The 11,554-nt window shown below is 39.6% G+C and overlaps 1 protein-coding gene across 3 annotated transcripts in view; it reads right to left on the reverse strand.

The window, feature by feature from the left end:
• Window positions 1–11,554, reverse strand: part of SCYL2 (SCY1 like pseudokinase 2) — a 65,818-nt gene that overhangs the window by 20,357 nt on the left and 33,907 nt on the right. For 2 of the 3 annotated variants that reach the window (XM_019515004.1, XM_019515002.1), the window contains exons 4-12: window positions 10,584–10,728; window positions 8,560–8,709; window positions 7,445–7,666; window positions 6,328–6,444; window positions 4,926–5,051; window positions 2,635–2,811; window positions 1,564–1,575; window positions 1,327–1,449; window positions 144–257 (exon numbers count right to left, since the gene is read on the reverse strand). In XM_019515004.1, coding sequence (XP_019370549.1) covers window positions 144–257; window positions 1,327–1,449; window positions 1,564–1,575; window positions 2,635–2,811; window positions 4,926–5,051; window positions 6,328–6,444; window positions 7,445–7,666; window positions 8,560–8,709; window positions 10,584–10,728 — 1,186 coding nt within the window. The remainder of the gene's footprint in view (window positions 1–143; window positions 258–1,326; window positions 1,450–1,563; window positions 1,576–2,634; window positions 2,812–4,925; window positions 5,052–6,327; window positions 6,445–7,444; window positions 7,667–8,559; window positions 8,710–10,583; window positions 10,729–11,554) is intronic. The other variant, XM_019515003.1, reaches the window with a different exon arrangement.

The raw sequence follows: 11,554 nt of genomic DNA on the forward strand, positions 1-11,554 counted from the left end.
CCCCTTTGACCCTCCTGGGGATTACCTTCCTCTGGGCTTTTGATAATGGTAAAATAAAACAGAAAAGCCAAAATGATTTTTAAACACAATTTTCAGTATTTTGGGGTGTGAAAAGTACAGATCAGAAACACCAGTTTACTTACGGCAAGAGAAGAAGTTTGTAAGCATGCATTTTTAATTCTTGGTATTAATGCATTTTTCATTGATGGATAATCTATTAGGTTAGCAAATGTGGGAATTATATTTAAGCAAAGTTCCTGTAAAGAAACATATACCATATTAGTTTTTAAAAATGCATTTCAATTCAAAACTAGTAAAATATACTCTAAACAATCAGTTAATGTATCTCAATTTCACCCCTTCAAGGAAATTAATTAAGGTAGTCTAGTGCTGATTTCTAACTTCCAGTTTAAAACTAGTTAGGATAAAATTTGAGGACGAGTTTTTGAAAAACAAAAGGGTAGATTAGTGGTTACTACAAAATATTTGGATAACAAGAACATCTTGCATTTCATGAAAGACTGCTTTGTGAAAAAGTTTCTTTGAAAAGTTACTTGTGATGAAAGTATTTAAAAATATTTTCTCTATAACATACCAAACAAAACAAATGCACATCAACAACTCTGTGAAGAAGCACAAACAAGTACCAAAATCTAAACTGTCAAACAAGCATTACACATTTAATCATTTAAGAAAAATCTAATTTGTGTAACTTCTATGAATGATATAAAAATATCACTAAGACAAGTAAAACCTGGTTAACCATATGCTAGCTAAAAGAAACTTCTCATCAGCCAAATTATCCATTACTTTCCCTCATGATTTCTAGACTTGTAGGCTTTCTAAAGGTTTCTAGGCTGGGATCATTAGCTTTGAAATTTTCCAATGGTCTGTGTATCCAGTTCTCCTTAGAGAGATATGTGCATAATTGTATGCCTGAAATAAGGGTAAATTCCAAGGGGCTAAATCAGAAGAATAATAAGGTATGAATAGAAAGTAAATACTTATTTAGGCAACCAGCCTAAACTGGTAACAATCACTCTAACACTAGTGATGTTCATTTGGCGGAAAATTGTCTTGTTAATAAAGCACAGCTGTCTTGTTAATAAAACACAGCTGCCCAAGTGATTTTTTTCCTCGTAAACAGGAAAAAGATTCCCACAGCATGCAGTGGTATTAATCCAAATGCTTTAAGAGATATTGAAAAGGCATGAAGGTCCTCTTCTAAGAGTAACAATTTAGTGACAGAAATTGAAAGTTTCCTTCAAAAGCAAAAGAGGAAATAACATTTTAAACAATATTAAAGAGATAGAGCATTTACTGCACCTGAATCTGAATTGAAGGTGCTTCTAAGGCTCTATAAACCATTGGTAGAACACTGTTCTTTATTTCATCTGGTGGAGTTTTGGTTAGTAGCAAGTCCATTTTTTGCAGGAAAATCAGTAAAATCTATAGGGAAAAAACACTTCAGATATTACAGGTTTTACTTCTGGCAACATCACACTTTCCATATGAAGTTTATTACAAATATTTTAAAAACATTAGTTTTCTTGTGACACTCACCATGTTGCTAGCCTGAAGGCATGGAAGACAAAAAATACACCTGGGTATGCTATTACATTTTTAAAACAGGAAACAAAAATTAAACAAATCAAACATATTCTAGAATGATTTGGGGGACTGGGGAGGGGGGGAAAAATATCAAGGCTAGTAGATTCTGGCTCCCAATTACAAAACAGTCTTTGGTTACATTCCATTACACCAAAAATGGACAAATAAATCACTTATTTACATACTATTATACAAAATACCTGGTTTCCAAGAAACCTTGAGTAAAATTCTTCCTCTTAGATGCATATGAGCAACCTCCACTATCTACAGAAGTTAGTGTTTACTCAAATACAACACAACTTTGATCCCCCAATAAGCAGATTCTATATATAGAAAAGTATAAATTGGTTATAATTTTCCATGCATAGAGTCTAAGTTAATTATTGGAAACTCATCTTAAATTTATCCTCCTCCATTGCTGTGGTGGGGAAAGCAGTAGCAGAGGATGCATGCAGCCTGAACCCCACTCCTTGCCCCACAACCATGTGTCCCCATCTACCGCCTGTCCTCTACAGCCACGTGCAATCTCTTCGCTGTGTAGATGCGGCCAGCGTGTGCTAAGTGTGTTCACTTGGAGTAGTTCCTGCACTGATAGAGTCAAAGGCAAGTGTACTAAAGAAAACTGAGGCCATTCTTACACATGCTCTGAGGGCATTCAGTGAGCCCTCAGAGCCTTCAAGCATGCCTGCCACCATTTTTAAGCATGGGGATGCTGATACGTAAGATGTAGGAGGCTGCTGGAGCATGGTAATTTTCATGCTCCAGCAGACTTGATTAATCAAGTCCGTTCCAACATGCTGGAATTCCAGCATGTTGAAGCAGCCTCCGTGCTTGTGTATATGTGCCCTCAATCTGCAAATTTTCTAAAAATTGTTCGTGGCTTACTTAAAACTGCTGTCTCTAGATAACTATAGAGCCAAGATGACTAAATTTGTAGAGAATTAGAACAAGGAAACAGACTGATAGGGTTTCTTCCAAGGAAAGCTCTGGTTAAAAAAAGCTGCTGAAATTCTATTTGTGTACCTGGATTGGTTCTTGCTGTTTAAAAACAGGGGCAAGATCAGGCAGAATGAGCTTGATGTACTCTTCTTTGGTGCACTCCTCAGCAATCAGAAGAACATTAGGCAGAACAAAGGGTACCATATCAGGATTCACAAACTCTGAGGTCAAAGAAGGCAAAATTCTCTGGATTATAACACGCTAAGAAAAAAAAAAAAGATATGTTATGTTGCATTGTAAAGCAGTAAGATTCCAATTTTAATTCAAAGTGTTGTTTTCTTACATTTAAAAAGTAAGGCACAAACAGTAATCAGATCTGAAAAATACTTTCAATTTACTCTTTGAAGCATTAGTATGTTTGTATTTGCCTGTTACACGTTCAAGCTCAGACAACTGTTTTAGAAACCAAGAAAAAGCCAATTAATTGTAAATTCTAGCTAAAGACTATTTCAGATAAAGTCATATACTACCTGCTGAATGAGGGTTGCTGGGCCAGTCCATGGGCCATATCAGGCTATGCCTGTGCTGGTCCCCTGTGCAGGTGCATGCAAAGCTGGTCCAGTCCTACATGCAGCATATGCTGTTCCCACTCTGGAGCTGACTCTGCATGTGGTACACGGTCTACATGAGATGCCTTGCTAGATCAGACCTGTGTGTTGGCTCTGGGGCTAGTCCAGATTCAGCCCCCAGGCCACCCACGTACACTGGAGCCAGCATGCAGGCCTGGTTCAGCAAGGCACCCCACACAGTATGTGACCTGTGCCTGCCCCATGCATCATATGCAGAACGAGCCCTGGAGCAGGGCCAGATTGTGCTGTACATGGCATGCACAGGGCGCACACTGCTCAGGACAGGCCCAGCACAGAGAACATATTGCCTCGCCAGACTGTCCCTGTGTGCCAGCTTTGGCATAGCCAGATATGGACCAGCCCCAGAGCTAACACGGAGGGCTAGTTTGGGGTGGACATTGCTTACAGCATGTACCCTGGACTGAACCTCCTGTGCACTAGGGGGTCTAGCCTGCATACCCAACTGGCTTCACATTATGCCAGATCACAGGGCTCTGTAGTCTGGATCTCACCTGCAGGCCATATGATTAAACCAGGCTTAAACCATGTAATGTATTTTCCTAAAGACTATAAAAAGTTTTATCAGTGTAAAATTAATCTGTTGAAGGAATCTACAATTTGTTACACAATACGTATGTTTCTCTGCAAAGGAAAAAAAATGCATTCTTACACCTAGACACCTCCTCCTCCTCTAGCTTTTGCACCTACTTCATCAGCTCATGAGAATCCTGAAGAAGTACCTAGTATGAATAAGCATATGCTAAGCTACCAAAATGATAATCATACCAGAAGTCTGAGTGGAAGCTATTTAAGTTAATGTAACGTGATCAAAGGAGGCAGGGAAAACTTAAAGTCGAGTCCTGCCTTGAGAAGGATGCTGGACTAGATGATCTCATGAGGTCCCTTCCAACCCTAATATCCTACGATCCTATGATCTTCCCTGTATCCTTCTACCACCCGCCGCAAAATTTTTGGAGACTTCGCTCAACTCCAAAGTGTCACAACATTATTTAACCAATGGGAAAAAGAGTTGCTGTTTTAGAAAATACACTATTAAATAAGAGCTCTTCCTACACTAGAGCTTTATACTGTATACTTCAAAAATAAAGTTAATTTGAATATGAAGAACAGTAAACAAGTGTTTTTCTTGCTTTATGTTTCACAACCATAAAATATATGATAACACACAAGGGAAGAGGACTAGTCCAGTCATGGCCTGACTTACCATATAGAAGAAATTTAGACAGAAAGACTCACTCTCTAGATTGTCTGTGAGTATTGCCATAATGGTGAGCTAAATCCCTCAAGGGATGAAAGCTTATAATCGCTGAAGAGCAGAGAACTATTGAGTGGCTCTGCAAAGAGCTCAGTCAGTCCTAATGTATGGGGAGGATACAACTTTCGCAGTCATGTAGCAAGGGTCTGTAAAGCAGTGTGACTGATCCAAACAATGACTACAGGAAGAGGATGGTAAGCGGTGGCACCAAGGCAAATTTTGCTAGGATGAGAGCTCAACACTGCCATTTCCTTCTCTCTTTCCAGGCATATTGAAAGCTGCAGGATGCTTCCATTAAATTGGAGTTCCTCATGTCTGCCTGTCTTACTCTGTTCTGATGACCCTTCTATACAGTTTTTTGTTGCACTAACTGGTACAGACTCCAACATTTTTACTTTCAGAATATTAAGAGTGCCTACAGACATGACCTTCTTCAGTCTTTATTTCAGTTTCGCTTCAAGAAAACGTACCTTAGGGAGTTTTGGCAGAACCTTTGGCAGCCCTTTAAAAAACTGTGATTTCTGAAGATTATCCCTTTGGAATAAAGAATCAAAATATTGTAGTGTCATTGCACCAACATCATCAAAGAAGGGTATCTAAAATAAAAATATAAAAAGTGTGATATTTGGTGGGAAACCACTGTCAATACTATTATAAATATACCACATGTACAATTATATATTCACCTTCTCAAATGCACTAGACATCAAACTTTTACAGTTAAGTGGCTGCAACTAACAATAGAAAAAGTAAATTTTTACATACCATATTTAAACACATTCAAGGCAAGGTTTTATCCCATATGTAATATATGGAAAAGGCCCACTTCCTTAGATTTGAGTTGGGCAAGGGGGGGTGCGAAGCAGGCTGTTGCTGCAGCTCTAACTCTGGCCCTCATCTTGAGTCCAGGTTGGACCACAGCCACTGTTCACCCACTGTCTCTGCCCCCCTTCTGGCTGTTGCCCACTGCTACAGGAAGGCTGGAACTGTAGAGTAAGCAGCAGCTGGGGGGACAGGAGGGGGAGGGAGGATGCAGCAGTCGTATCTGCAAGAGTAGTAGACAGTAGGAGGAGCAAGGGGTGGGGGACATAGTCATGGTGGGTGTAACGAGTGGCAGGGGGAGGTGAGCAGACAGCAGAGGGGCAAGTGGTAGGGAAGAATTGGCGCTGATGGGGGCCCACTCCTCTAAAAGTCTTCAAGGCTCCCAATTCCTTTTTATGCAAGAGACCATGAGGAAAAATAATGAGCGATACCATTCTACAAACAGGAACAGATTTAGAAAGCAAGGTAGCCATCATGGCACTCATTTCCAAACCCTGCCATCATGTTGAAAAAGCAGATGATAGGTTTGAAAAACTAAAACTGTAGTTGTAAGAATACTTAACCCATGGCTCATTTACTACATCATAACTAACTTGGGCAGAGATGCTCCAGATATATTTTCAGTTATACCCAAGCATATTTAACAAGCAGTTAAGTCAGGGCAACTCTTACATTTCCTGATTGCTGACCATTTCACTTTACAGCCTTAAGAGCCTCCCAGTATTTTAAATTTCAATGTTATAAAAGGAAGTAAAACATTTTAGTGAGAGTCTTTTACAGGCAGCTGAAAAACAACAAGTGTGCACCTCATGCAAGACTATGAGAGGATTGTTTCTGTTTACCAAGTACTGGAAACAGGTGCTCATTTTCATAAAAAAAGGTAAGTCATCACAAAACAAAAAATAATTGGTGCACTGTAGATAATAGCCTTCAACTGAAGAGACAACAGCTAAACCCCACCCTCCCCTCAGTGGCTATATTAATTAATTACAAAAAATCAATGATTATTTAACACATTTCTTGAAACTACAGTGATTGCTGTACACTGACCTTAGTCATTTGATCTGCATCTGGTCTGACTGTAGGAGCTACATTTAACAGTAGCTTTATGTGTTCACGAACTTCCTCCGGTATATTCTGAAGAGTGCCGGAGCTTAAACGACTTAGCTGCATAAATAATTCAAGGGTATGCACCATAAATAAAGAAAATCCTACATATAACTAGCTTCATTACAGTTCTTGTAAGAGTATATATTTTTGTCCTCCAGATGAGCGTTTGGTTTACTTACAATGAAAGGCAAGTTTTGTAATATTTCATTTTGATAAATGAAAGTATGAAAATAAATGCTTGTGGTATGGTCCCTTCTACCCTTTTTGTTACAGTACTGAAGCAAATTAGTACTGGTTTTAAAAAAATCTTGTGTTTAAAATCTGTAGATTTGTGTAACTCACTTTCAATGGCCAAAGCCATTTAGTCATCACATATAGTCACCAAAATCCATTTAAACAATTACATCCTACCATTGCATTATGATCCAAATACCATGAGGCAGCATTACATGTGACATGTTACAAGGTATATCCATCTAACTAATTCTCTTCTTTCCCATCCTTCAACTGAAGAGACACTAATTTTTTTCTCCACCTCCCCTGCCTGCTGGAGAGACAGCATGTCCCTGACACACCGCTGCTGAGAAGAATACAGGAAAAGGTGGCATGACTCTCTTCACTTCCTGGTTACTGGTGGAAGAGATCCCGTTCTGACCTCTAGGGTGAGCTTTTATGCTCAGTGGCTCTCCCTACCTCCTAACAAAGAACTGAGTCAGACACTGCTAATCTGTCTGCTCCATGCACAGGAAGACTGGTACATCAGAAATGTATTCTACATGAACACGCTAACACTGGCCCATAAAGGAGCCGAGCAGAACATCAGTACTGCAGTTAATCCAGGCATTTGGAATGTTTGCTTATTTTTATGATTAAAATTTTGTAAAGCTGATTTTTTTTTAAAGGTAACATATTTGCCTTGTAAATTTAAACTATTTTAAACTGGATGTTGAGCTTGAGATATTCATTTCTTCTTTAAATAGTAACTGCTTTTAAACACAGAGCGAATAAGAAAACTCCTTATGGTAAAATGTAAAGCATTCACAAGTATAGCAAATACCTGATCCAGCTGTCTACTGAAACTTTTATAAATATCCTGCTTGTTGACCTCAAAAATCGGTTTCCCTTTATTAAAAACTGAATACATGACAGCGCCTAAGGAGTACATGTCACTGGCTGTCTCGCAGCTCACTGAAAGAATGTATTCAGGTGCCAAATACTCAGGATTTGGAAGACACAAGGATGGCAAGTTTGGGTCCCATTCTTTGCAAGGGAACTTCAGCTGCAAGAACAAACAGTGAAAGAATATACAGATTAAAATGTTTAAATTGAAATTTAAATAAGCAACTCAAATCAGCAGTGATCAGTTACCAAATTACTTCAGACTTACCAGGAGCCAAATGGGAAAAGAATGAAGCAAAACTCAAAGTCAGCCTATGAAAACTAAGTAGATTTGCTCTCCCTGTGGCAGACCTTATGCCAAAGTACGGAGATTTAGAATTACAGACTGTAATGAAAATTTTAAACCACTTATATATTTAGGTAGCAATTAAATCTTGGAATAAACTGTTACATGAAACGCCTCTTCTTACTTTATGAACTTGAACTTACATCTGAAGAAAGGGTATCAAGCCATCTCATCCACACTGCACTGAGGGGTGGGACAGCAGACCTGCCCATTGTGCTGATATTGGTTCATCCTCATGCAAAGTTTGGCTGGTGACCTGAAGCCCTAAAAAGCAACACTGCAGGGGAAGGGGAGGAGGGCTGGATGACCTCCTGTTCTACCCCATCAATGGATTTACACTGCGTGTTCTGCAGAGGTATAATCTCTACGTCCTGTTACTAATTCCCTGAAGTATTTAGTCCCCCTCAATTAATTCACTCCTGTATTTCTTTTCAACAAAAAAATGTGAAGTGTAGAGTGGTTTTACAACAAATGTGTAGTGGCACAAGGATGAAAACAAACTCATTTTCAAAGTGCAAGGCATTCCCCGTCCCTCCCCCATCTGCTTACTCCAAGGGACTACTAGAATCTATAGTCTCTGACTCCATAAAAGAGAATCACGAGCCCACGACATGAAGGAGCTAGAGCAATCTGTAGTTCATGCAGCCTGTTTCAGACAAAAATCTGCATTTAAAATAAACAGTGGACAACAATAAGAGCCCCATTACCTCTTGTTCAGAAGGATTTGTTGACGGGATACAAAAATCAAATCCCATGATTTTCCATGCTCCACTTTTATTCAAAATTATATTTTCAGAAGTGATATTTCCATGGACCATTTTCACACTGCTGTGCAGAAAGGACAAACCTTCAGAAACCTGTTAATAAAGATAGGTAGTAGTACTGGAATGCAATGCAACCATACAGCTGATCCGATAAAAGGTATCGCCAACAAAAATCCCTGCCTCCAGCATTAATATTAATTAATTAATTAATTAAAATCAAGGGCTTTTTGCCACGTTCTTTCAAATGCTTGCAAAATATGTATGACACTAGGACATCAGTCTCTTACTTCCTCTGGTCAAAGATAAATTGGCACATTAGCTAAAACCATTCAATCTAAATCCACTAAAAGGATACATTTTCAGCAATGTTAGTTGAATTGTAAGTGCATCTCAAGCAAATGATAAGCAGCTGGTAAACTAATTTATGAAGTTACTAATGTTGATCACAGGATTTGGGAAAGTGGAAGGAAGAACTTATCCAGGATGAGCAGAACATGCACCAGGTAAATAAACTGAATAGAAACAGGTAGCCATTCGTTCTTTCTGAAGAAATGAAGGAAAGAAAAGCATGCAGAAGAGCTTATGTGCCTCTGTAGCTTCAGCAAGAGGAAAGGTGCAAGTAGAATAGCCTGCACATTACTAGGGTTTTTAGTTGTTTTATTTATTTATTTTTTACACATTAGATGACGACAGAATGAGGCAGGCAGTAGTGGATCACTTTAACAGAAAAAGGGAAAATGAACAGAAGGTGGTGGGGAGGAGAAGGAGCAATTGCCTAATTAATCGGTTGCAAGAAGGGAAAGACAGGGAGATAGGACCAGAGCGCTCAGACACGGAGGGCTTTCCAAGCACATAGGAAAGCAGTGGCAACAGAAAGAAGGTAAAAACCTACATATGTGTGGTTGCGGGGAGGGGAGAGGATGGGAACAAGCAGGGCAGAGGGACAGAATTTGTATGTGAAGACGGAACACTGGCTAGATCAAGGTGGGAGTGGAATGGCAAAGGAAATGAATACAACATATATTTAAATGTGTCATATGTTTAAATATTGTTGAAAAAGGTAAAGAAACCAAAAAGCTATACCCCTAAGAGTGGGAATTGTCACCAATCTTCTAAAAAAAGGGAAAAGCCAACAAGAAAGATAAATGTATTAATCCATTTTCACTTTTTCAGGAAAGGATGAGCAGAGATAGTAGCAATTTAGAGCATTCCATCTGGTAGCCATCACTTCTGTTTACAACAGGACTTTGAAGCATTGTAGTCTCTCTCCTTATAATTATTTCATGTAGAATATGCTCTTTAGAAGCTAGTACTTTCCACACAGCTTAATATCCACAACTGATATTGGTTCTGGTAGTTTAATCTGGCCATTTCCTAACCTTTTCAAAGAACACTGTAAAGTTTGTTCAAAATTAATTTTCTATGAGTCTCAATAGCAGTCTTCAAATTAGTTGATCAAACATTATGACCCACACAATTTTCTAATTTTAAAAACACAGCCTGATTTTGAAATCTTTTAAACTAGCATTTGTTCAAAATTAAAATGCTATAAAAATTATAAACTCTTAATTAAAGAATTAATTAAAGCATAGGCGATGTTCAGATGCTTTCATTATAAATAATACTTCAAGCAAATTAAATATTTACAGGTGTGCATTGGAACAACTACATTTTAATCAAAGGAACTGAGCTCACTTAGACTTTAATTTACAAATCCTAAACTCTCTCACAAATAACTTGTGCTTTTAAAGAAGTAATTCCTAACTAACGCTGATATCAAATTCAGACAAATTATTAAATTCCAATCCTTTAAAAAGTTACATATGTACTTATAGTAACCCAGAATGATTCATGTATGTAGAGTTAAGTTTGTGTACAACTGCTAGCTAGATTAAGGCCCATCTAAAACAGTAACTGGCAGCACTGAATACAAGAGGGGCAAAATATTGTAAAGATAATTGAAGTACCTGAAGCAAGCCATATTTCATTTCCACATCATAAAGTTTATATTCCTTAATGTCAGATGGTAAAGGAGAAGGTAGGTTGTCCCAGCAGCCAAGAACATTAGCTAAACTTGCAAAGACTGGTTCTGTACAAAATGCCAAGCAATCTCTAAAAAGGAAAGAGGAAATCAACATTTCTAGTACATGCACTTAATAAAGTTTCTGGTCTCAATTTAGAACTACTGTAAAAAATAGGTACACAATCATATATTAGCATAGCATTCTGTATTATATAAAACATTGTAGTATGTCAGGTTTTGAACATCTAAAAATTAGAGGTGCACCGATACATTGGTCCGATATCCGATTATCACCAATACAAAGAAAATGGACTTTATTGGAAATCGGCCTATGTGGCCAATTATTTGGCAGATAAATGCCCGTACACGAGCACAGCCACAGCGCAGCACACAGGTGGCAAGGAGCACAGCTTGGAAGTGTGGAGAGCTGCGTGCAGCTGGTAAGTCTGTTGTGGTGAAAGGGGAGGGGGAGGAAGGTGCATGGGGGGCGCAGATCAATACCCCCCTGCCCCCCCGTGGTGAGGGAGGGAGTGGGGCTAGGGCAGGGACAGGCATGGCCCAGCTGGGGCAGGGCAGGCATGGGACAGAGCTGTGGCTTGTCCTGGGGGCAGTTCCTGCCGGTCGTCCAGGAGGAGACAGGGGAAGGGGTGTGTACAGAGTGGATCTGCACAGGGTGGGGCGGGCTGAGCAGGCTGCAGCTGCAGGCTGGGCCAGGGGCCACACTGCACTACACTCGGGGCAGGTGGCAGCAGCACTGGGAGGGAGGCTATGGGGAGTGCTACAGCAAAATTTGGGGTGGCTGCAGCCCCCCTGTAGCCCCTCTCCCAGCGCCACCACCGCCCACCCCGAGCACAGTGCTGCAGCCTGCCTAGTTCACCCAGCACAAATCCAGGGGCAACCCCCCGTGCCCTCCCA

This window comes from Gavialis gangeticus, unplaced genomic scaffold (genome assembly GCF_001723915.1).
Source record: "Gavialis gangeticus isolate Ggan-Ray unplaced genomic scaffold, GavGan_comp1, whole genome shotgun sequence".
NCBI lineage: Eukaryota > Metazoa > Chordata > Crocodylia > Gavialidae > Gavialis > Gavialis gangeticus.